Genomic DNA, 21911 nt, shown 5'->3' on the forward strand with positions numbered 1-21911 from the left:
TGCTGAGCAGGAGCAAAAACCAACTCCTGTGCATCACCCATACCCGGAGCTACCGCCGGAGAACCAGGTGCGAGTGCACAAGGCACCGCAAATTCACTTCCATGGACAAATGTAAGGTGCCCATTAAATATGTTTAAATGTATACTTTATGCGTCCTATTGATCAAATACTCAAGTTGTTAATGTGGCATGTTTGCAAGTTGGTCTGGAGAGCCAGAAGTGGCGCCTGGTATTGATGGCAATACTACTACGCTCCAAGTAGGAACTAAATGGCTCCAAGCAATTCCAATCCCTGCCCCGTGTCCCTCTATTCACCAGCAGCAAGTGGCAATCTCTTATTTTACAATGTTTAAGACTTTCTTGTGGCGTGGTTAACAGGTTGGTGGAGACGGTGGTTAATGGGGACATAAGGCCCCAACTGCTTTCTGGAAACTAGGCCAAGGAGGGTAGCAGGCAGAGTTTGCCTGCCAAACAAGTAATAGTTATGGTCCCACCCGATTTAGAAATTCTAGGGATAAATATAAGATTTTTGCTCCTCGACTCTGGAATGGCCAGCAATAAGAAACCAGGCCATAGGAGGGATAGTGCCGTATATACCATTCTAAAGTGCACACAGGCCTGTAGAGAAGTTGGCCAAGACATCACCCGAGACTAATCTAAAGGACTGAAGTGCTTATGTTGGATGCAAGGCAAATCTGCAAAGAAAGCCATTAGCTCCACCAATGCTCGACAATGCTGTTCTTTAGTGGCCAGAGGATTTGGGACCGTTTAGCCACACGCTCCTTCAGCGGCCACGTTTCGATAAGCCAAGGGGAAACCAATTCTTCACTGACGCAGCCTTGGTAGAGGTACATTTCAGATTGGCTGCTGCCACCCAGCACTCCGACAACACCAGTGTGCAAAGTTGGGTACAAATGGCGTATTTGTTAATTTCCACGTTTTGAGGGAAGAACCCTGAAGAACCACATAGCGATTAAGAGCTTAAGGAAAGGAACACTGGAAGTGAGAGCGGAATGTGAGAAAAGAGTGGAAGGTCTCAAGCGAAAAAAACGACTGACTGGTTTTCTTTTGATCTGAAAACCAGCATTGTAAAGGTCTTTCTATTAAGACATTTAAAATGCGGTTGCCCCATTTTACATGTTGGGGAGAGGGGGTCCACCCACAGTTCCATCTTCCCATCCCCCCATCCCCAAAACCAAAACACATGCACACACAAACAAGCACCCCCACCTCTCAAGCCCATCCCCTCAACACAGACACGTTCTCCTGGTCTGGCGCTTCCAGGTCCTGATCTCTGCGCGCACTCGTGTGCAGCGGGGGCCCGACAGTTGGATCTAGAAAGACCGCCCAATGAGTCTTGAAAAGATTTTCACGTAGGACCGGTAGAGCCCACCTGAACAACATGACGTCAATCACGAAGGAGCAGATTCAATTTTAGAATTTACGCAATAGGGAACGGAGAATGGAACAAAAACTTGTGACAGCAGGGACTCAAAAAAGGACTTCAGCAGGAGCTGAAAGTACCACCTGGGTATCCAGTATTTTATGCAAAATTGTAGAAAAAGTTTCTCCCAAGCAACTAATTGTTGCCTCCTCGCGCTCTCCATTTATCAGCATCATTTGTTACAATCAGTATACCGACTCCGCTATTCAGCGCCTTATAGGCTAGAACTTGGTTAGTTTGACAATCACCAGGTGCTGCTTGTGAACCCCCCCCCCCAACCAACTGGCGCCATAAAGACATACCAATGTCCAAATAACCCTGGGTGTTGGGGGGACAGTATACAGGAGCATTTAAAGCATAATGATCATGTATAGTAGAACCACGTTTTTGGTATGCTCCATGTGATGCGCTAGCTCACAATTCCAGGAGGTAGCTTCTGCGCCCCAGGGAGTGCCTTCATCTCTGGCAGAAGGACGACGCAGATTGCTCACAAGATGCTGTTCACAGACACGAAGACAAATTGCACAGTACAATTTAAAGTCCTATAACAGGGCAGATTTAGCATTTCACCCATTGGAGGGTGTAAAATCCAGTACCATTCATGGGGCCAGGATAATAAACAGCTGAGGGGCGTGCCTGGTGTCATGAAGAGCAAATTAAAGACATATGCTCCACCCACAAGCTCAGCAAACTCAACTGGTGAGGTATAATCCTTGGTTGGTTGCCTGCTCCCTCCCCACCCCCAGACAACTGCTACACAACTCTGCAATTTAGCCAGATCATTCAAATAAGGACAACCAACATTAGATATTTTTAAGAGCAGGTAGGCGGTACGGGCAGCGGTGCTCAGGATGTGACCACGATGAGCGGCAGCTGTGCTCAAGATGTGACCACGATGAGCGAAGTGCTAGAGTGGAAGCCAGGGAAGCAAGGGACTGACAGGTTAGATGCAAGGGAAAAATGTAAGCTAGCAGGCAGACGAGTGGTGGGTTAAAAGATAACTCGCAGGCGAGGTTTTAGTTTGGTTTTGAACAAATCTGTGTTTAGAGATTGCAGTCGCGGAGGCAGAGCAGAGATTATGACATAGCTTATAGAGTTGGATAGAGGATAGATAGTGGCGTCTTTCTATGGATACATTTGAGAACCAGGAGAAGAAATATCAATAGGGCCCTGTTTCACAGCCATCCAGCCTGGTGATTGCACAAGAATCAGGTGTGAAGTGGGTAGTGAAGTTAATGATTTGGTCAAGGGGACAAATAGGCAGCGAGACCAAAGATTATGCTGGTACAATAGTCCAGTTTAGAGAAAACAAAAAAGGGATGCTTGGCAATGTTGAAAGGAAGAAGGTGCCTGATTTTCCAAATATTGAGAGGAGCCACTGTTGCATGGAGAAAGTGGAGGTGTGAACAAAGTCAGATGATGCTGAGTTTTCAAGCTCAAAAAAGATGGGGAGAGAGTCAGGTGGAAACTGGACAGGCAGAGGTAGACATAAGAGTGCATTTGGCAGGGAAGAAGAGCACCTCTGTTTTGGTACAGTACCAGTGAAAACCCATCCAATTTTTAATGGCAAGAGATATTTTAACATTTTTGAGGGATCAGATGAGTTCAGGAAAATACCTCATCCAATAAGAGTTGCAACGAGAACCCAAAGAAGATTAGTGCCCCAAGAGCAGAAGTGTAGAGTGTAAGAGGAGCAAGCCCAAGACAGAGCTTTGTAGAATACCAAGTATACTCGTGGCTCCTGCACACAAAACTGACATGGTAGGATTCAAACCAGGCAAATGCTTAATCGCGAACCCCTAAAAGTATTAAGGAGGTAAGGGCAAGGATAATTAGGATACAAGATAGGTTGCAGTGCTTAGCAGAGGTAATGTAGTTGGACACATTCATGAGAGCAGTTTCTGTTTAGTGACAGAAGCGGAAACCTGCCTGTAGGGGGTGGGTCTCAAAGGTTGTGGATGTCTACGAAATTTGAACAACCCTTTCGAGCACTTTAGAGTCTTGTGGAAAGAGAGATACAGGACAAAAGTTAGTCAGCAGGTTCATTTTTTAAACATGGAATGAAACTGGCAGTTTTAAAACAGAGGGAAAGCAAACAGTCAAGGGACAGGTTGAAGAGTTCAGCAAGGTGAGCAGACACTACAGGGGCAATAGGGTGGACTAGCTGAGGAGCAAGAGGGTCTTATGGGGCCCAAGAGGGGTTAAGCCTTCATCAGTGGATGCCACACTCCTGCCTACGGACTTGCTCCCATGACAAGTTTCTTCTAGTCCACAAAGCCATCAACGGCCTTGCTCCTTACTTAGTATGTTGCTGACCATGTACTCCCTACCTGAGGCCCCCTGTACTCAACCTCATTGTCCCATACCCCAGGTGCCCGGCTTCTAGCCTTAATTCACAGCTGCTGCCCATTACAAAGCCAGCCCAACTGCACCCCTTCAAAGCTCCGCTTAAAACTTCACCAAAGGCCCAAAATGAACCCACCACCCTATTGTGATTTTTCTGTACAATAACCTTTAGTTTGAAGCACTTGCCACCAACTTTGCGTGGCAAAATTGGTTTGACTCTCAAGTTGCTTTCAGCTTCCAAGTAACGCCCCGGCCACACGTAAACTTTTCATTGCAGGTCATTTCTGATCTAAAATGAAATGCAGCCCTTCAATAAATAACTGCGATCACACGAAAACTAATGGGGGGAGGGGGAATAGAACTGACCTTAATCCCATGGACCCCTTACCAACCAACCGCCCCTCGTGGCGGGGCACGCCCCGATTCCTATTAATGTCCCCCCCCAAAGCTCTCCGAATCCGAGGCACGCGACCATAACTACCGTTCACGCAAGGAGTGGCCCCACCCGCGTTACCCCCGGGCCTAGATACGAACCCCTGCCTGCGCTCGAGCGCCGCGCGCCCCCGGAGACAAACGACACGGGGCGCGCGGAAAAATTTGAAAATTAACAGAAAAGGGACGTCTAAGTGGCAGTAGTCGTAACAATAACGGTTAAAAGGATTGGGGAGCAGGCCCCCGGAGCAGCAAGGCGAGGAGGAATTTACACCCGCCCATCCATCCCTCCCCTCTCGGTTCTTTCGACCGGCATGATGCCCCTCTCCCAGAGAAGCGGCGGTTTGGGTGGCTAGGAGCCGACACGCGACGTGCCTCACCTGGACGTCCGCCATTGGATGGAGGATGGCGACGGATAGCGCACGGCACGGGTTCTTCTCCTAGCTTTCCCTCTGGCCGCTTTCGCGCTGCTTTTTTTTTCCCTTTTACCTAGTTCCGACGCCGAGTACGTCATCAACCGGCAACTACGCGCGCAGAACATCAAATGCGCTATAGTACGCACCCCGCACTGCGCATGTCCCGGGTCGTCGCCATGTTAGGAGCAGGCCTGAACACACATCGGTGGAATTTGCCTGACTGAAAAATGGCTCAAACGCCGCGAGTGGCAGCGCCACGGGGCTGCGTAGTTCATAAAAAAAATACCTCTCTGAAATGGCGGCTGCGGGTACTGCGTCACCAATCACGTCCATGGGCAGCCATATGGCGATGGTGCGCATGCGCTCTGCTCGGCTGACATTTCAGACATGGCTGCCTACTTGTGAGCATCCAAGGAGTGGCAGGTAAGGCTGCTGCACGTCGCGTGGGTCTCCAGTCGAGAAGAAAACAATACCGCCCTGCAGGCTGCCTGCCTGGTGCATGGGTTTACCGCATGCCGAAGAATGACAGGGTGCCTTGAATGCAATTTGAATCACCCACCCTAAACCCCTGGACTAAATTATTTATGGTACATAAATAAAGCGGAGACACAGAGTGATGATTCATGGAGTGCCCTTGTTTCACGTCGGGTTTCAATATGTCGTTTTTGCGGTGTTTAAGGTATATGTATGGCTGTGTGGTGGGCCAGTTCTGCAGCAGCAGTGAAGAGATAGCAGCATGCTCGATGCTTCCTTTGCTACTCTCGCTTTCACCTGACCCCCTCTCCCCCTCCCCTCCCTCCACGAAACCTGTGAACACTACACAAGTGACAGCTACCTAGTTTAGTGGCAGGTCAAGTGCTGCAGCTGCTTTAATTTGGAGGTGGTCTGTAATTCTCAAACCAGTTGCAGGAACTGGTTCATACCATCAAGCTTTCCCTTTCTGCTAATGGGACAGTTAAGTTATATCATGCATAATTGCATTGGCACGCTTAATGTGACCACAACCGCAAGTTATATTTTTTTTTGCAATAGCCAGCTATTCCCCCCTCACTTCGTCCCATTTGATTAACTTGCAACAAAACGTTTTTTTTTCACTTTTCTTGCAATGGCACGTTATTGCTTGATCACATTTTCTTGCAGCTGCTTTTTTCCCCATTGTTGCTCCCCCTTTTTCTCTCCTTTTTTGATTCCTAGGCCTTATGCTCGGAGCCAGCCCTAGGATTTGCGGGGCCAAGTGTGACACATTAAGTGCCGGCCCCTTCATTTGCATGAATTCACATCACAGGATGATCACTACGTTTGTAGGCAGCAGCGGAAAAAATGTGTGTGTGTGTGTATATATGTGTGTGTGTATGTATATATATATATATATATATATATTTTAATAATAGTCACTTCTATTTGTTTTCCCCAGTCGGGGATTACAGGATTGGTAGATCGCCCACGTTACCAACAGCATATACTCCTGAAGGGTTGCAAGGGGGGCAGGCCTGCACTGTTGGTTGGGGCTGCTGATCACCCCAACATGTGTTGGGGCTAGTTTGGGTGCTGTCAGTCTATTTATATTCTGGTGAAGCTTCAGTGTTCCAAGCAGTTAACACTGAGATAGAGACTGGTTTCAGATGTGAAGAAGAGTTATCTACAGATATATGTACCCAAAAATAGATAGACAACACTTAGTAATTAGCTCTATAAGTGCACACCGGGGGTCCGCTCATATCCAGACCCTTCAGTATTGTATTCATGAGTTGCCAGAAGGTTTTTGGGTGCTCCATGAAGGCCAAAAGGAAGTACCGTAAATTGGTGTAGTCCGGAAGGTGCTGCAAAGGCCGTTTTTTCCGTGTCTTCGGGATGTATGGGAATCTGGCAGTATCCTTTGAAAGATCTACAGTAGTCAATATTTAGATTTTCCTAGCTTGTCTAAGGGTCCTCGATTCTAGGCATAGGGTATGCAACAAACTTTGGAGTTCTCATTAAGTATACAAAAGTCCATACAGAACCGGGAGCAGCCATCAGGCTTGGGGACTAGAACAATGGGAGAGCACAATTGGCTGTGGGATGGCTTGATCACCTCCATTCGTAACATAGACTGTACCTCCTGATTCACCGTCTGTAGGCAAGTTCCCAGGATCCTGTAGGCACGTAACCTGACGGTAGTCCCAGGGGTTGTCTCGATACGGTGGAAAGTTTTGGTTGATTGGCCTGGTAACGAGCAGAAACACTGTGGAGAACTATCTTAAGTGTTTCCGTTCTGTTCGTTCTTGAGATCGTAGGTCGGGATTAATGTGTAACGCCTTATTTCTGACATGCTCCCAGCTCTGGGGTATGTCCTCGGTGGGTACTTCCTATGTGTTGATCAAGGCGACTGTAGTTGGGGGGGGGGATGGAGGGAGGGGGGGGGGTTCTATCTATTTTTTAGACATCTAGCATTTTTTTTTTTTTTTGACTGGTTGACGTGATCGATGTGGACTTGTACCTTCCGGACCTTCTGGCATACCTTATAGGTGACCGGGCCAATGACATCCTCAATGATATGGCCCTCTCCTTGCTGCCAGAATTTTATTCTCCATCGGGAGGCGTACCAGCATTTGTTCTCCTATGTGGAACGTTTGCACCCAGGTGCCTAGATTTTCTAGCACTGTTCGTGCCTCCCCTGGACTCGTTGGAGAAGGGTCTGAGCGATTTTTTAAATATTTTTTTGTTTTGTTTTTAAATTTTTTTTCATTTCTCCACTCTCTCTCACATAATCCGTCAAGGTGATTTCTTGTTGAGGTTGTTCTTTCCTCCCTTCCTTCAAATATCTAGTAGAGTTCATACTTGTGGCCTTCAAAACAAGAGTTTGAATGGTGAAAACCCCGTCGAGAACTGGGTGTGTTCCTGAGTGTCATGAGTATCCAGGTTATCAGCCTGTCCCAAGTCCTTTCTTCGGGTTTCAGTCTTTCGTAACATTTGCTTGATGGTTTGGTTATATCGTTCCACCATCCCTAGCGATGGTAAACGGCAGTTCTCAATTGTTCTATGCATAGAGTTCCGCAGACTTGTTTGAGGATGGCTGACATTAAATTTGTACTGTGGTCTGTTATGATTTCCTTCGGTATGCCAACTCTGATAATGGGGACCAGGATGTTGCAGATCTGCTGGGCGTTGATGCTCCTCAGGGGAAAAGCTTCTGGATAGCGTGTATCGTAATCCACAATCACTAAGTATTTGTGGCCTCTGCTTGTGGGATCTAGGGGTCTCACAATGTCCATTCCGATTCGGTGGAAGGGTTTGAGAATCAAGGGCATGGGTTGCTGAGGGGCCTTCGGGATGTTGGGTTTGTTCTTCTTTTGGCATTCTGCACACAGTTGACAGAACCTGGCGACTTGTCCATACACCCCTGGCCAGAAGAATCTTCCCAATATCTTCTGTCATTTTTTTGGCTCCCAAGTGTGCCTCTCCAACTTGCACATGTGCCACTTCACAGTACGGTCTGTCGATATTTATTGGGCACTACTAGCTGCTGTACCCATTCTTCACTGGATTTCTGGATCACTCTATAGTACAAGCCTTTTTTGTTTTTTTATAAAGTAGGGGCCTTCACCTCTTTGTAAGTCTTCCGTGGCTGCTCTAACATTACTCAATATTGGGTCTTGTTAATGTTAATGTTAAAGGTCATTTGTACCGCGCACTATCACCACCGAAGTGGTCCCCTGGCGCTCTGGCGGCTCTGAAAAGGGGAGGAGGGGGGGGGTGGGTTAGTAGGAATAAGCTGGAAAAGTGCAAGAGAGCAGTGATGTGCTGTTGGCAGCCTCAGCCCGGTGGGTCCGTCGGCCGGGCTTGGGGTGTTTTATGGTCCGTAGTCGTCGTGTGCTGTTGTGCAAGTCTATGTGTGGTTTGTTTTGTTGTTGCATTGTTGTGAAGTTTGTGCGGATTGCTGCGTTTAAGGCTTGTGGTTGTGTTTGGTTATAGTTTGAGAGGTGTATGCAGAGGGATGGAATTGTTAGTTGGTTGGTTAGTTGGCATTGCTGTCCTTGCAATTGTGGGATTCCATCTAGGTCCGGTACATGCTAACAGTCACATTTCTATCTAGATGTCGCGCAAGCTAGGTTCATAATTCTAAGTGTGGTGCATGCTAAGAGTCACATATGCTAATAGTCACATTTCTGAAATTCTATCTAGGTGTGGTATTTGCTAACAATCATATTTCTATTTAGATGCAACGCGGGCTAAGTTTGAGAATTCCGTCTAAGTGTGGCACATGCCAACAATCATGTTACTGCCTAGATTTGGCGCAAACTAAGCTTGAGAATTCCATCTAGGTGTGGCATATGCTAACAGTCACATTTCTGAAATCCCATCTAAGTGTGGCATATGTTCCTGAGCCAGCTGAAAACTGTTCCCCTGTTCGTTTAGTTTCCAGTCTACTGTTAGGGGGAGCATAGTTTGCTCGTGCCACCCTCTCTGGTTCTCTCTTCTCAGCCCTACTTTTCCTTTCCTTGGTGGGAGGAGAAGGGATTTTGTAATCATGAAAAGGTGCATGTACCAGCCACCCATGTTCAATTGTCTGAATCAGGCGAAGTAGGTTTGGCACATCAGAGTCCACTACTAGGGGTTCAGGTAGCAAAGGCAACACAGCGGCCCTCCAGTTTGTTTGTTCTCATGCCAATTTAACTTGGATTTCTTTCGTGATGTACCTCTTCACATCCCCGTGCACATATCTGATAGGAGTGCTCAAGCCCATCTCAGAAGTATCCCCTACCAGTTCTGTGCTGAACGCTGTCTGGAAACTTCCGGAATCAATCATGGCTCTTGTGGGGCGTCCATCCACTTTGGCTTCACAAGTGTACTCGTAGGGTGATTTGTTAGATTTCTACATCATTTTCTTCTTTGGGTACACTGAAAACTTCGATATCCATAGGTTCCACTCTCTTTCTTTTTGGGCATAGTCAGGCTAAGTGGCCCCATTCTCCACATTCGAAACATTGGGGACCTCTTGGCCCCATCCCTGGAGCCCGGTACAGTGTATTTCCCTCCATTCATGGTCGCATCCAGAGTCTTCCTACCTCCGGTCGTTAATTCGGGGAGGTTGGTCCAGCGTCCAACAGGGGTCTGGTCATGGGGGCAGCTAGTCCGCCTGTTTCTCTGCCTGGTTGGGTATATGTCACCAGCCTCCCCTGCCTTTTGATAGGTGGATGCTATGTTAACAGCCTTAGTCAGGCTGGTTCTATGATGTTGCCTCACCCAATGTTGGATTGGCAGGGTAAGAGCCTCAATACAATCCTTTCCGCCATCTCTTGGCTCGTGGTGGTGGGCGTCTGTAGCCAGTTGTTCCCCAATTCTTTTATTCTGTAGAACAATTGCCTGGGAGTTTCGTCCTGCAACAGTTTGGTCTCTAGGATTTTGATCCGGTAGGCTTCCTCATCACGTTTTATCTCTCAAGGACGGCCCTTTTCATATCCACATATGTTATGTCTCCTGTTGGATCGGCTGCCTGAACGCGCTTTGCATTTCTCTGGTCATCAATGGAGCAATATAGTGGCACCGTTGGTCTGGTGGCCATTGTGCATTGCGTGCTCCCCTTTCAAAGTTTACATAAAAATGGGCTGGATCTTCTCCCATGGTGTATTTCTGCAGGACCGTAGCCAGTACCTGCGTGTCTTTCCTTACTTTCGTTTTCTATCCAATGGGCCTGCTACTCCTGGATCGCCTGCTGAAATGCTTGTCTGTCCACCTGTGCTTGTTGACTCTGCGTTTTCAGTGCCTGTTACAGCTGCTGTTGTCCCTCACTTAGGGCCTTGATTAACGCTTCCATCGTCTTTCACCTGACCCCACCACTTGCTACCACTTTACTCAGAGTGTGGGAAATAAAGACAACTCTCTGGTTTGTTTCTGTCCTTAACACTTTCTATTCTTTCTTAATGCTCTTCAACCCCAAATCCTTTGGTAACGTTTTCATTCCCTTCCCTTCCCTTTTTAAGACCACCAAACCTAGAAAGGGAAAGGCTGGTATGGTGTCCACTGCGCGGGAACCTTGCTCTCCTTGTTGTTGTCAAACTACTCCCACAGGTCAGGAGGGTTAACGGGTGACAAAGAAAATGTTGCTGTGAAGGCCTATGTATTCCCTGGTTTACACAGGATCACTGAATGCATGAAAAGCAGGGTCTCAAAAAGTAAGCAGAATAGATTCTCCCCAACATTAAAGGATTATCAATCTCAAACTCTTTGTACTGACCTGCAGTCCATTGGGTTGGGGCTGCATGAAGCAATTGAGTACTGTGCACTAATGGAGAAAAGAATGTAACAAACCTGCAAGTTAGTCAGATAGGACTTGCAGTCTCATGAGCCAATTCTATCGAATAGAATTACTTTCTGTTGAAGAGCGTAGAGAGTCTCTAAAATGCTGCCAATCGGCATCTCCTGCCTTGACTAATCCAACTCCCTCTATCTCGGCATCCCAGCACGCAAGCTTGGGAAACTCCAACAAATTCAAAACTCAGCAGAAAGACTGCTCCTTGCCCTCTCGCACAAATAACATATCACCCCTGCCCTCGGAGTACTGCACTGGCTCCCTATCATCCTAAGAGCGACCTTCAATGTCATATGCATCACACACCGAGCCCCATAATAAAGGATGAGTTCCTACAGAAAAATATCCACTACCAACACCCCACAAACCTCAGAATGGGCTCGGCTCTCCTTTCTATTCCCCCTTACCACTCTAGAGTTGGCAGCTTGGTCTTCTCTATCCTAGATACTACCTATGCACATCTACTGCATCAAGGACTACCTTTCCACTAAAAAAGTCCTCAAAACCTGGCTATTTACAGCATTATCCTGAAACCTGTTCTTAACCTTTAAATTCCCAATCTGAGCATATGAACATTGTCCACCAGGCGGCTCCGGCCCTGCCTCGCAACACCTGGCGCGCCGGCCGTTATCGCGGCACCTAGACTGCACACAGTATCAAACACCAATCACGACCTTGGTTCCCTCAAGAACCACCAGCTAAAACGCAGGCCTTCATCTAGTTTTTCACACTGTAATGTTGCAGGATTGATTAGTCACTGCACCTGTTATGTAAGGGGAAAACGTGCAAATCGCACTGGTTGAGATGGAACACCACCACCATCGCTCTCAGAGTGGCATGTACTGCAGGGCATTATCATGGAATGAATTGTGTACTATGGCCAGGTGGTGGTTTCTCGTGCATTACTCTGGGAACAATCGAGAACAAGCCCGGAATCGCACTGAAGGACTTGAGGGATGGGCAGGTATCGTGCATGGATAGGGTGGGCCGCCCATGGTAAAAGTAACAATTGAGAAGGTTCAGTATACACCCAATATCTGGGTAGATTCGCCATTCTATCTGGGTAGGTTAGTAATGCTATCCACCTAGAAGAGCCTGTAAGTATAGCCCATGCTTTCCTACTTGCAATTTGTTAAAACGGTTAGCGACAGTCTATGCTTCATCACATCTGCAAGAATCAACAGAGGATGCCATTACCAGATGGGGGTCACATACAACAAATCACTACTGAATCTGTGTAGCTGTGCACCTTTAGCTCTGCCCCTGTACCCAAATTGGGCCCACCTCTAGAATTAGTAAGTGCGCCTTTTGTCAATAAAGCAAGTTTATTGTACAGATGGCCGGGAGGGGGCTTAGATGACATTTAAAAGTCACACTAACCCTGGTCTCCCTGAACCACACAAAGAACACACATTATATGCAGTTTGCAACAGTTAATATACTACCCCAGATACCGTTACAAAGGCACCCCCCCCCAAACATGATTGGTTGCCCTGTGCAGAGAAATCTAAAACGCACGCATTTCATTCGACACAGACAAATGACACAATCCCCAAAAACATACAATTACAAGGTTTGCGTTTCAACACAACCCTTCTCAAAACCTCTCCATGTTTGGTGACAGCTTTGCCTCTTAGTTACATAACAGCATTCCTATTAATGACTCACATGGGCCTTCCCTAAAAATACCGTGGCACATGAAGACGAGAGAAAGACACGTAGATTCCCTTTTGACCTATTGGTGTTTGCTAACCGCATTGCACAAACCTGTCTGTGTCCGATTTTGTATGACTACTGACCTTTCCTATTCACATGAGATCCGCCCACTTTCTGACACAATGAACACAATTGAAGATCACCACGGCGACTAGCGCGGGTAGTCTTGATTCTATTATAGACACGGAGGCGAGCATTATGCTTAAACTCTTTATTGCTACTTCCCATAGCAGCCAATAATTTAAAACTGTAAACTTCAAAATCCAAAGTTTTTTTCTGTTTTGCGAAAAACACAACTTCAAAATAGAAAGAAAACCGTCCATATGACTAGATCCTCAAAAAAATACAAGTCCCAACGACCCTGGAAAGTACTTGTAGTTTCAAATCTCCTCCAAAACACCAATCCGCTGCAGAGACAGTCCCTATCTCACTTCCTGTCCCAGACTCTTCCTCTTTCTTTGATTCGATAACCAAACTGCAAACTCCTGAAACGTAACTGGATTTGTTATCACCAAGTCTCTCAAACTCCATGAACTTCTCTCTCCCGAGGCACCTTCTTCTCAACTATTCTTGTTATCTTCCCCTAGAATCAAATCAGAGATACACAATTAGGGCAGGAGTATGCGTTCTCTAGTCACCAGACTACAAGAAATTAACAAGATTGATAACTTCATATTCTTACTTTACATCATCAACAGTATCAAGGTAATTACTGTACTTCATCATTCACCTTCCCCACGTACAAGGGCGGGAATAATGCTTGCCTCTGTGTCTTCCGCCCTAATCGCCTTGGTAATCTTCATTCTATGACAAGACCGGAGGCGAGCATTATACTTGTTCAAAGCTCTCCAACACCATCTTGGCCAAAGAATCTACTGGTTTGAAATAGAAGGTCCTAAACGTAGATTCTGAAGACCAATCTGCTGCTTTCAAAATATCACGCAAAGACACACCAGCCGCAAATGCTCTGGAAGCCATCGCACCTCTCACTGAGTCGGCCCCAACATAGTTAAGTCAACACCAGCCCAGCACATGACTTCCCACACCCACCTAGAAATGGTGGCTGACGCTACAGCTTGAAAAGGCTTCCTACAAGCTATAAGCAACTGTCCCACCCCAGCAGGTCTCACACCCTCTGTGACTTTCATACTTCTTAATACAACGCGCCACACACAACTTGGATATGATATAATCGAAGAAGCACTCTTAGTCCTCTGCGCAATCTGAAACACTACTGCCTCTGGATAGAAAATCTTTCTGTCCACTTCCAAGGCTTTCAGATCAGAAACCCTTCTACATGGCACTAAACACAACAGCATCGCCAACTTTCCTGACAAACGCTTAGCCGTCAAACGATTGTTGTCCGGCCACTGCTTAAACAGACGGAAAACTTTCTCAGCGTCCCACATGACTGCGTATTTGGGAACGGGCTCTCTCCTAATCTTCACTCCTCCAAAAAGCCGCACTACCGCTGGATGCTCCCCGATAGGACGACCCTCGTATCTATCATGTCCCGCCGAAATCGCAGATCTATACACACCGAACGTCCTGAACGCTTTACCACTTGCCGCCATTTCCGCCAGAAAGTTAAGCACCTGCACTATAGAAGCCGAAATGAGATCAACACATTGCAATTCACACCATCCTGTCCATTTCTCCCAAGCGGAATCATAGCTTCTAAGGGTAGAGGGGGCCCATGAGTCTCTGATGCAATCTGCAGCTTCTCTCGAGAGGCCTGGCAGATCCCATCTCTTCCTGAAATCCTGCAGGCTAACCACTGCAACTCTCCCGTCTGAACCAAGGGATGTCTCAGACCCGACGGGTCGCAAAGTAGGTCCGCTTCCCACGGAATCAATCTCGGAAGTTCCATCAGAGTCGGAAACCAAGCTCGAGACTTCCAGCACGGCGTCACTATGATTACCTCTGCATGCTCCCGACGTACCTTCGCCATGGTCCTCATCATTATGAAAGGAGGAAACGCATAAAGCAGAGCACCCTTCCAACTGTGTAAGAACACATCTGTCCCTAAAGCTTCTGGGTCCATCCTCCAGCTGTAAAATTTCTGAAGATGCGTATTCGGTCTGGAGGCGAACGGGTCTATCTCCATGGGCCCCCATAGTTCCCCAATCTGCTTGAATACCCTCCCCTGTAACCTCCAGTCGCTGGAGTCCATCAGGTACCTGGAGTTCCAGTCCGCTACTGAATTCTGGACTCCTGGGAGATACTCCGCGGTTATAACTAACTTCCTCTGCAGACAATAATGCCAAAAGACCTTCGCTATCTCCGCTAGAACTCTCGATTTTGTACCTCCCAACTTGTTTATATAGCTCACTGCTGATATATTGTCCATTCTCAATAGAATGCAACAATTTGCCTTGTCCTTCGCTAGAGTTCTCGCCGCACATGACCCTGCCAGTAACTCTAGACAATTTGTGTAGTTTCAATTCCTCTTCTGACCATCGACCCCCTGTCTGTGTCTGACCACACCTGGCACCCCAGCCAGTTCTGCTCGCATCCGACTCTATAGCGATCTCCTGCATGTCTCCGAAGATGGCTCTGCCATTCCATGCTTCCATATTCTGAAGCCACCAACGCAACTCTACTCTTCCTTCCTCGTCTAGCGGAACTAACTAGTGATATTGTACACCCTCTCGCAGGTGTTTGATCTTCAACCTCTGGAGCGCTCGATAATGTAGAGGCCTTGGAAATATTGCCTGAATAGAAGTTGTCAATAGCCCTACTATGCGCGCTAAACTTTGCAAAGATACAACCTCCTTCTAAAGTACTGACCTCAACTCCTTCTTTATACTTTTCAATTTCTGCTGTGGCAGTTCTAACGTGGCCTTCCTGGTGTCTACTACAAACCCCAGAAACTCCATTCTCTGTCTCGGATCGAGCTCCGATTTCTGCTGATTGATTAAGAATCCCAGGGAAGACAGTAGATTGCAGACCCTGCTGACCTGCTCCTTCAGAACCCTCTTGCTTTGGGCTAAGATCAAGACATCGTTTAAATACACAATAATTCTTATACCTCTGCCCATGATAGCTTCCGACACTGGCCTCATCACCTTCGTGAAAGCCCAGGGCGCTGAGGCTAGTCCGAAAGGTAGACATTCAAAGCACCAACTTCTCTTCCAAAAGAATCTGAGATAATCCCTGAACTCCTGTTGTATGGGAATGGTGAGATGGGTGTCTTTGAAATCTAGCCTCGCTAACCAGTCCCCTTTGAGAAGTAAATCTCTTAGAAGATTAATGCCTCCCATCTTGAAGTGCCGGTAGATCAACCACCTGTTCAGTTCCTTCAAGTTTATTACCGGCCTCGACTTCCCTTTCCTGTGGACTAGGAACATATTGCTGTAAAAACCGACAAACTCGTCTGAACACTCCTCTATGGCTCCTACCAGTGTGCACAACTCTCTCTCGAGTAACAACTCCTCCTCCCTGGACATTCTCATCCTGCACGGTAACTGTCCTGACGAGGCACACTCACAAACTCCAGTCCTAGCCCCACTACGGCCTGCAAGACCCGAGCATCACCTGATATCGCGCGCCACTTGTCTATGCACAATGCTGTACGCCCCCCATCCAACTCTGGGGTAGGTCCCTTCTTGTGGTCTTACCTCCGGCTGAACTGGGTTGTCGGAAATTTCCTCTGCCTCTTCTTCCACGAAAACGTCTCCCTCTGGCGGGGAAGAAAGCATCGGGCTGTCTGCTTTCCCAGTACTGCGACCTGGAAAACGACTGACCACGCGGCCCCTATTGCGGCCGGTCCCAGCGAAAACTCGCCTCGGAAAGATCTTGCGAATGGAGGATTGCGTTTTCTCCAGCGCAATGTGCGTCCCTACAAAACGGGACATTTCCTTGTCGAACCCCTCTCCAAACAAAAGACCTTTAGCGGCCTGGCCTGCCTCATAATTGGCGAGGTCCCCTAACTTGTTGTCGATCTTGATCAGCAAACTCTTTCTGCTCTCTGCTTAGAGGGCACTACTAGCGTTTCCGAGGAAGCAAACCGCCCTCTGCGCCCAGCTAGCGAGCGTACTCGGATCCACGGGAACGCTTGTGTCCCTGGCCCTCTCTGCCAGGTCCATAATCTTGGCGCGGGGACCAGCCATGTGCAAAACTTTGTCCTGGCAGGACTTCCAGGCGCAGTCAACGCCTCGTCTCACATCCTTCGTCGCCTTAGTAACGAAGGTAACAATTTTAGCATCTAGCTCCGGTGTGTCCATAACTTTATTAGGAAGCTCAGGCCTCGGACACTCTGCTCTCATCTGGAATCGCACCTCTCTCTAGAGGTTTGCGAATTCTGGCAGCCATATACTGGGCCACTCTAGGGGAAGGAACTCAGTCAGCGGACCTCGGATGTCTTATGCTATCCGGGTCAAACATGTCATCCAACTCTTCCCCTTCTTCAGTGTCTTGACACACTCTGCTTTCGCTGTCCATCTTGCCCCTTTCTCCGAGGATCTCCACGGCTGCCTCCTCTTCCTCCAGCAAGGATTCTCTACCTTCTTCGGCCTCCCCTGTGGCAAGGGGTCCGAGGTTTGGCACCGCCGTTTTACCCAGAAAGCTGCTTTCAACTTGTCAAACGGGTCGGCAACCTCTTGGGGCTTTAACTGCACCCCAGCTGTCTGACCCGGGGGGGGGGGGTTGGAAGAGTCAGGGCTCTTCCGGGTATTATCCACCCCCTTCCGTGCAGCTGCCCGCTTCTCTGGCGGGCCTTGAGATGTGCCCTCTCCAGGGCTGAGCTCTCTAGCTTGGCGCTTAGGGACTGAGGTCGTGAGAAGGGATTCTAGCGCCTCTAGGCGCTCCTGGATGGGTCTCGCCCCTTGAGATACCGCCAATGCCAGCGAATCTCCCAGCACTCTTTTGAAACTTAGACAGGTCCTTGTCTGCCTGCCACTCCTCCTCACTGTAATCTGGAGTAGAACTTGTCTCTTCCATCCTCACAGAGACTTACTCTTGCACTCCCAATATATAAACTATAAAAATGTTTTTTTTTTTTTTTAAATGGTCCCTTATCAGAAATAATCAAATGCATATAATATATATATATATATATATATATATATATATATATATATATATATATATATATATATATATATATTTTTTTATTTTTTTTTTTTATTTAAATTGTGCCTATGCCTTGCAGAGGGCAGTCGGGGCGAGAGCTCGCTGCACACAACCCCAGAAAGTCAATAATCTTAACCAAATTGGAGGTTCTGAGGACAGAAGGGCTTCCGAACGTCTCCGGTGCTGAAATCGCTATGAAAAAGCGATCTGCGTATGTGATGACGCTCGATCACGTGATCACTACACGCATCGCTGGTCCTTTCCTTCAATGTCGCACGATCGTCCGGCACCGAATTCTCGCACTCGGGAATACAAAGGAGCTATGTGGGGAAGCTCTGGTCGCCAGAAGCGAGCAAGATGACTCGCGGCCCCGGACTCCCTGCTTCTACCTCCTTCAAGAACGCGCCCGGCTGAGCTAATCCGTACTTTAACAGTAGGCTCACCTTACTCCGAGATACAACCAAATGTAACTTCAATAGCTTCAGATCACAATTCTTAACCCAACACTTCGCTATACCATGCCACAAGAACCATTAGAGAACACCACGAAAAAACATGACTTATCTTGGTGGAAGCAGCAAAGAAAGAGGAAGGAATCTGGGACAGGAAGTGAGATAGGGACTGTCTCTGCAGCGGATTACTGTTTTGGAGGAGATTTGAAACTACAAGGACTTTCCAGGGTCGTTGGGACTTCGTTTTTTGAGGATCTAGTCATATGGACTGTTTTCTTTCTATTTTGAAGTTGTTTTTCTCAAAACAGAAGAAAACTTTGGATTTTGAAGTTTACAGTTTTAAAATATTGGCTGCTATCGGAAGTAGCAATAAAGAGTTTAAGCATAATGCTCGCATCCGGTCTTGTCATAGAATCGCTCTCCTGAAATGTATTACTACTGTTCTGCGCAAGTGCTATGGGAGAAGCCACCTGTTCCAAATACCCCTGTGAGTTCACAATATGCCTATCCCTTACAACAATGTGCTCTCCTGTTTACCAGAGATCATATCTTCCCTTTGCCCTTCAGCACTTGAGCCATCTGCAAACTGACTGCAGCCACCCAGTTCACCAACATACAAAAACCCGTTCTCTGACTGCCGATGGCCCTTTGCCACGATTGCAAAAACATCCTAATTAATCCATAATACGAAGACCCAGGATAAACAAAGCAACCACGCTGCAAATATTGCACATCTTTTAATAAATTCAAAAAATACTTCCCATGCATGTATACCATTTATGCGTGCATTGTGTACCTATTATGATCTCCTCTCATGACCACCATTCATACAGCTAGACTCCACGTGCACATATTGATTGCCTGCTTCACCAGAGTGGGCAGGGGCCCTCCGTGTGACAATCGTTATGTTACTGCGCGCATACACAAAATAACACAAAGTAACCGAAACGTACACTTATCCCATTTACCATTAATATTATAATATTTGTAGCCATTTGTGAAAGTGACAGAAATTACGATGATGTGTGCACCCCCAGTCAGTTGTATGGCGTGCGTGAAGTACAAACGTTTCCAATTTCCCAACACCTTCTAGGTACATAGAACGCACCGCTCCTGTGGCCAGTGGTTTCAGACATGGCTACCCACACACATCCAAATACAATGACACGTTTGGTGGGTGAAGACGTATGCAAAATTTTGGCACGCCGAACACTGTCCCTAGCGCTCGGGCCATCTTCTGACTCCTTGCAGCATCCGTCCACATGCCTGACCGCCTGGGTTGCTCTCTACCGCAGCATGGCCAGCCCTGCTAAGCCTTATGTGGCCAAATGCGCGCACACACAATCTAATCTTACTCCATGACCTCCAACACTCTGGACTTCGGTCCCCGAGGGCCTTCTCAACACCAGTGCATTGACACTATAATAATGGTAAAAGGCGCTCTATAAATGACAAGTACAATACAGGATGCACACTTTTTTTTTTTTCTTCCGTTGATAACTCCTCTGTTTAGTGGGGGGTGTGAATCCTTCAGTTTACCCCATTTAATGTCTGCCTTGCCACCTAGAAAATATTTGGGGGTGGGGCCATGCAGCATCCTTGGCTGAAGATTCCTTAAACCAGATCCCAGGGTGCAGACCATCTTGGCCACAGCTAAGTCCACCTTGACGCTCACACTTGCACCAGCACTACTGACACTGGCGTTGAGCAGGATAGCTGCCTGACTTGCAAGAAGAGAATTGGAGAGTCCTCACAATAGTCCGTTGAACTCCAGTTACTGCTGACCAGGTATGCCAAATTTTCCCCAGTGAGGAAACCGAGTACATGGTAACTTTCACTTATTGTGGGCAGTATTTCATGTTTATTATTCCTTGGTTTGATGGCGTCCTGATTAAGTAGTACTGCTTGCTTGCTCTGTTTCTGCATTCTTGGTCACAAAGTGGGAAGTGTTTCACAGTGGTCAATTGTTTGCAGGAACACTTGAGCCTTCCTGGGATCTATTCACTAGGGAAAATAATCGAAAAGGCACAGCATAAAAATTACAACCAACTAACATTGCCCATTTTGGCAGAGAAACGTGCAATGCTGTCTGTAAAATAAAAATGATTTTGACTGTGTCCCACTGCATTAACATGCACGAATTTCTTTAACATATTTTTATATTTCCAGGTTTAAAGATAAAAATAGCAAGATGAATTCAGTGGAAGAAAATGGTTCAGGGAAAGCCGAACAGAATGAGAAATGTGATAATGTTTCATTAAAAGAAGATTCCAAACAGTGTGCAGGAAATGATCTAGTGCAACATGCGCCTACAAATAGTGGTGCTAGAGATCCAGAGAAGGATCAACGCAAACCATGTAGTAAAATTGACCCTGTGCAAGCAGAGCCCGAATATCTAAACAGTGATAAGACTATGAAAGAGGATTGCAAATCTAGTCCTGTTAATGTTGCTGTGACAGAAGAGGACGTAGCTGGAGCGGATAGTGATAATCTGGTGAAAGAGCTACAAAACGGTGGGGAGACAGATGGTGCTACAAATGGTTCTAGCATTTACAGGTACATCAAGGAAGATCTTTTCACATCTGAGATTTTTAAAGTTGAAATTCGGAACCTACCCAAGTACATTGGCTTCAACGATGTCAAGAAGTTCCTTGCCAAGTACGGGCTTAATCCTCACAAGATTAAGCTTTTTGGCAGGCAGACATTTGCCTTTGTGACTTTTAAAAGTCTGGAAGAGCGGGACAAGGCAATGAAAGTCCTGCATGGGGTCATGTGGAAGAACAGGAGTCTGAGTGTAATGCTCGCCAAACCAAAGGCAGACCCTATTGCCAAAAAAAGGAAGAAGGAACTGGAGGGGGTGGAACAGTCCGAGGCTAAGCGCCCAGCTGTGGCAGAGGCCGCTGATGAAGAGCCACTCAGTAAGCAGATTGCAAATGTGGTGACACCTCTCTGGAATGTGCCCTATGAAGAGCAGCTGAGGAGGAAAGAACAGGAGTGCCGGCAAGTGCTACACAAACTAACCGTGTAAGTTTTGACAAACGTTCTCTCTAATGGCTATCATCTCTATGCAATTTACATGTCTTCATGTCATGTTAGTGCCCCGTAAAGCCCGGACATGTATTCAGGTGGAGAGTTTTGGCAACAATTGGATATCTCCCTTTTTTTGCTTTCTGTAACTTTGTATTTTCTCTTTTTCATGTCTCAGGGTTTAAAATTACATTTTAAAAAGTTGCCTGTTACTCCTGACACTTTGGAGGGAAAACCGGCCTTGGAGATTTTTATTACCCTTTTCCTTCCTCTCCTTCATTGTTGCAAGTGTTTTTGTTAATGTGTTTAACCCCATAGTGGCAATTATGTATGTTCTTTTTGTATATGACTGCATAATAGCTCAGCAGTCAGGAACACACATTTATTTACGAATAAAGGAAAACCCTTCTCTGAGGAGTTCAATTCTCACATTCAAGTGTAGTCCTGAATAAAATCTTTTTGTTAGGAGTGATTAAAATCTTGAAACTGTACTACAATGATGCAGGAAACCAGAGCAGATCATTAAAAAAACCTAACTGAGCGTGTGAAGAACCAACGGGGCTAAATCGGACTACATGTACTTTCCGTTTTGTCCAAATTTTTTGTAAATACCAGTTTTAGTTTTCTGTTTTTGGATACTGCTACTAGGCAATGTTTGAAAACAGCAATTTTTGTAAAAAAAAAAAAAAGCTAATCTCTCAGTTCTGCCTGGTAGCA

The 21911-nt window shown here is 46.8% G+C and overlaps 2 protein-coding genes across 2 annotated transcripts in view; one reads left to right on the top strand and one right to left on the bottom strand.

The window, feature by feature from the left end:
* LOC138492688 (ran-specific GTPase-activating protein-like) overlaps nucleotides 1-4904 on the bottom strand; it is a 74309-nt gene extending 69405 nt beyond the window's left edge. The window contains exon 1 of the mRNA XM_069620019.1: nucleotides 4602-4904. Within this exon, the coding sequence (XP_069476120.1) occupies nucleotides 4602-4616 (15 nt within the window). The 5' untranslated portion in view covers nucleotides 4617-4904. The remainder of the gene's footprint in view (nucleotides 1-4601) is intronic.
* Nucleotides 4905-4917: 13 nt separating this feature from the next.
* The window catches only part of TRMT2A (tRNA methyltransferase 2 homolog A), a 146096-nt gene continuing 129102 nt past the window's right edge, over nucleotides 4918-21911 (top strand). The window contains 2 exon segments of the mRNA XM_069620018.1: nucleotides 4918-5060; nucleotides 20337-21191. Coding sequence (XP_069476119.1) covers nucleotides 4933-5060; nucleotides 20337-21191 — 983 coding nt within the window. The 5' untranslated portion in view covers nucleotides 4918-4932.

The sequence above is a fragment of the Ambystoma mexicanum genome, chromosome 10 (genome assembly GCF_040938575.1).
Source record: "Ambystoma mexicanum isolate Mex_15411 chromosome 10, UKY_AmexF1_1, whole genome shotgun sequence".
Taxonomy (NCBI): domain Eukaryota; kingdom Metazoa; phylum Chordata; class Amphibia; order Caudata; family Ambystomatidae; genus Ambystoma; species Ambystoma mexicanum.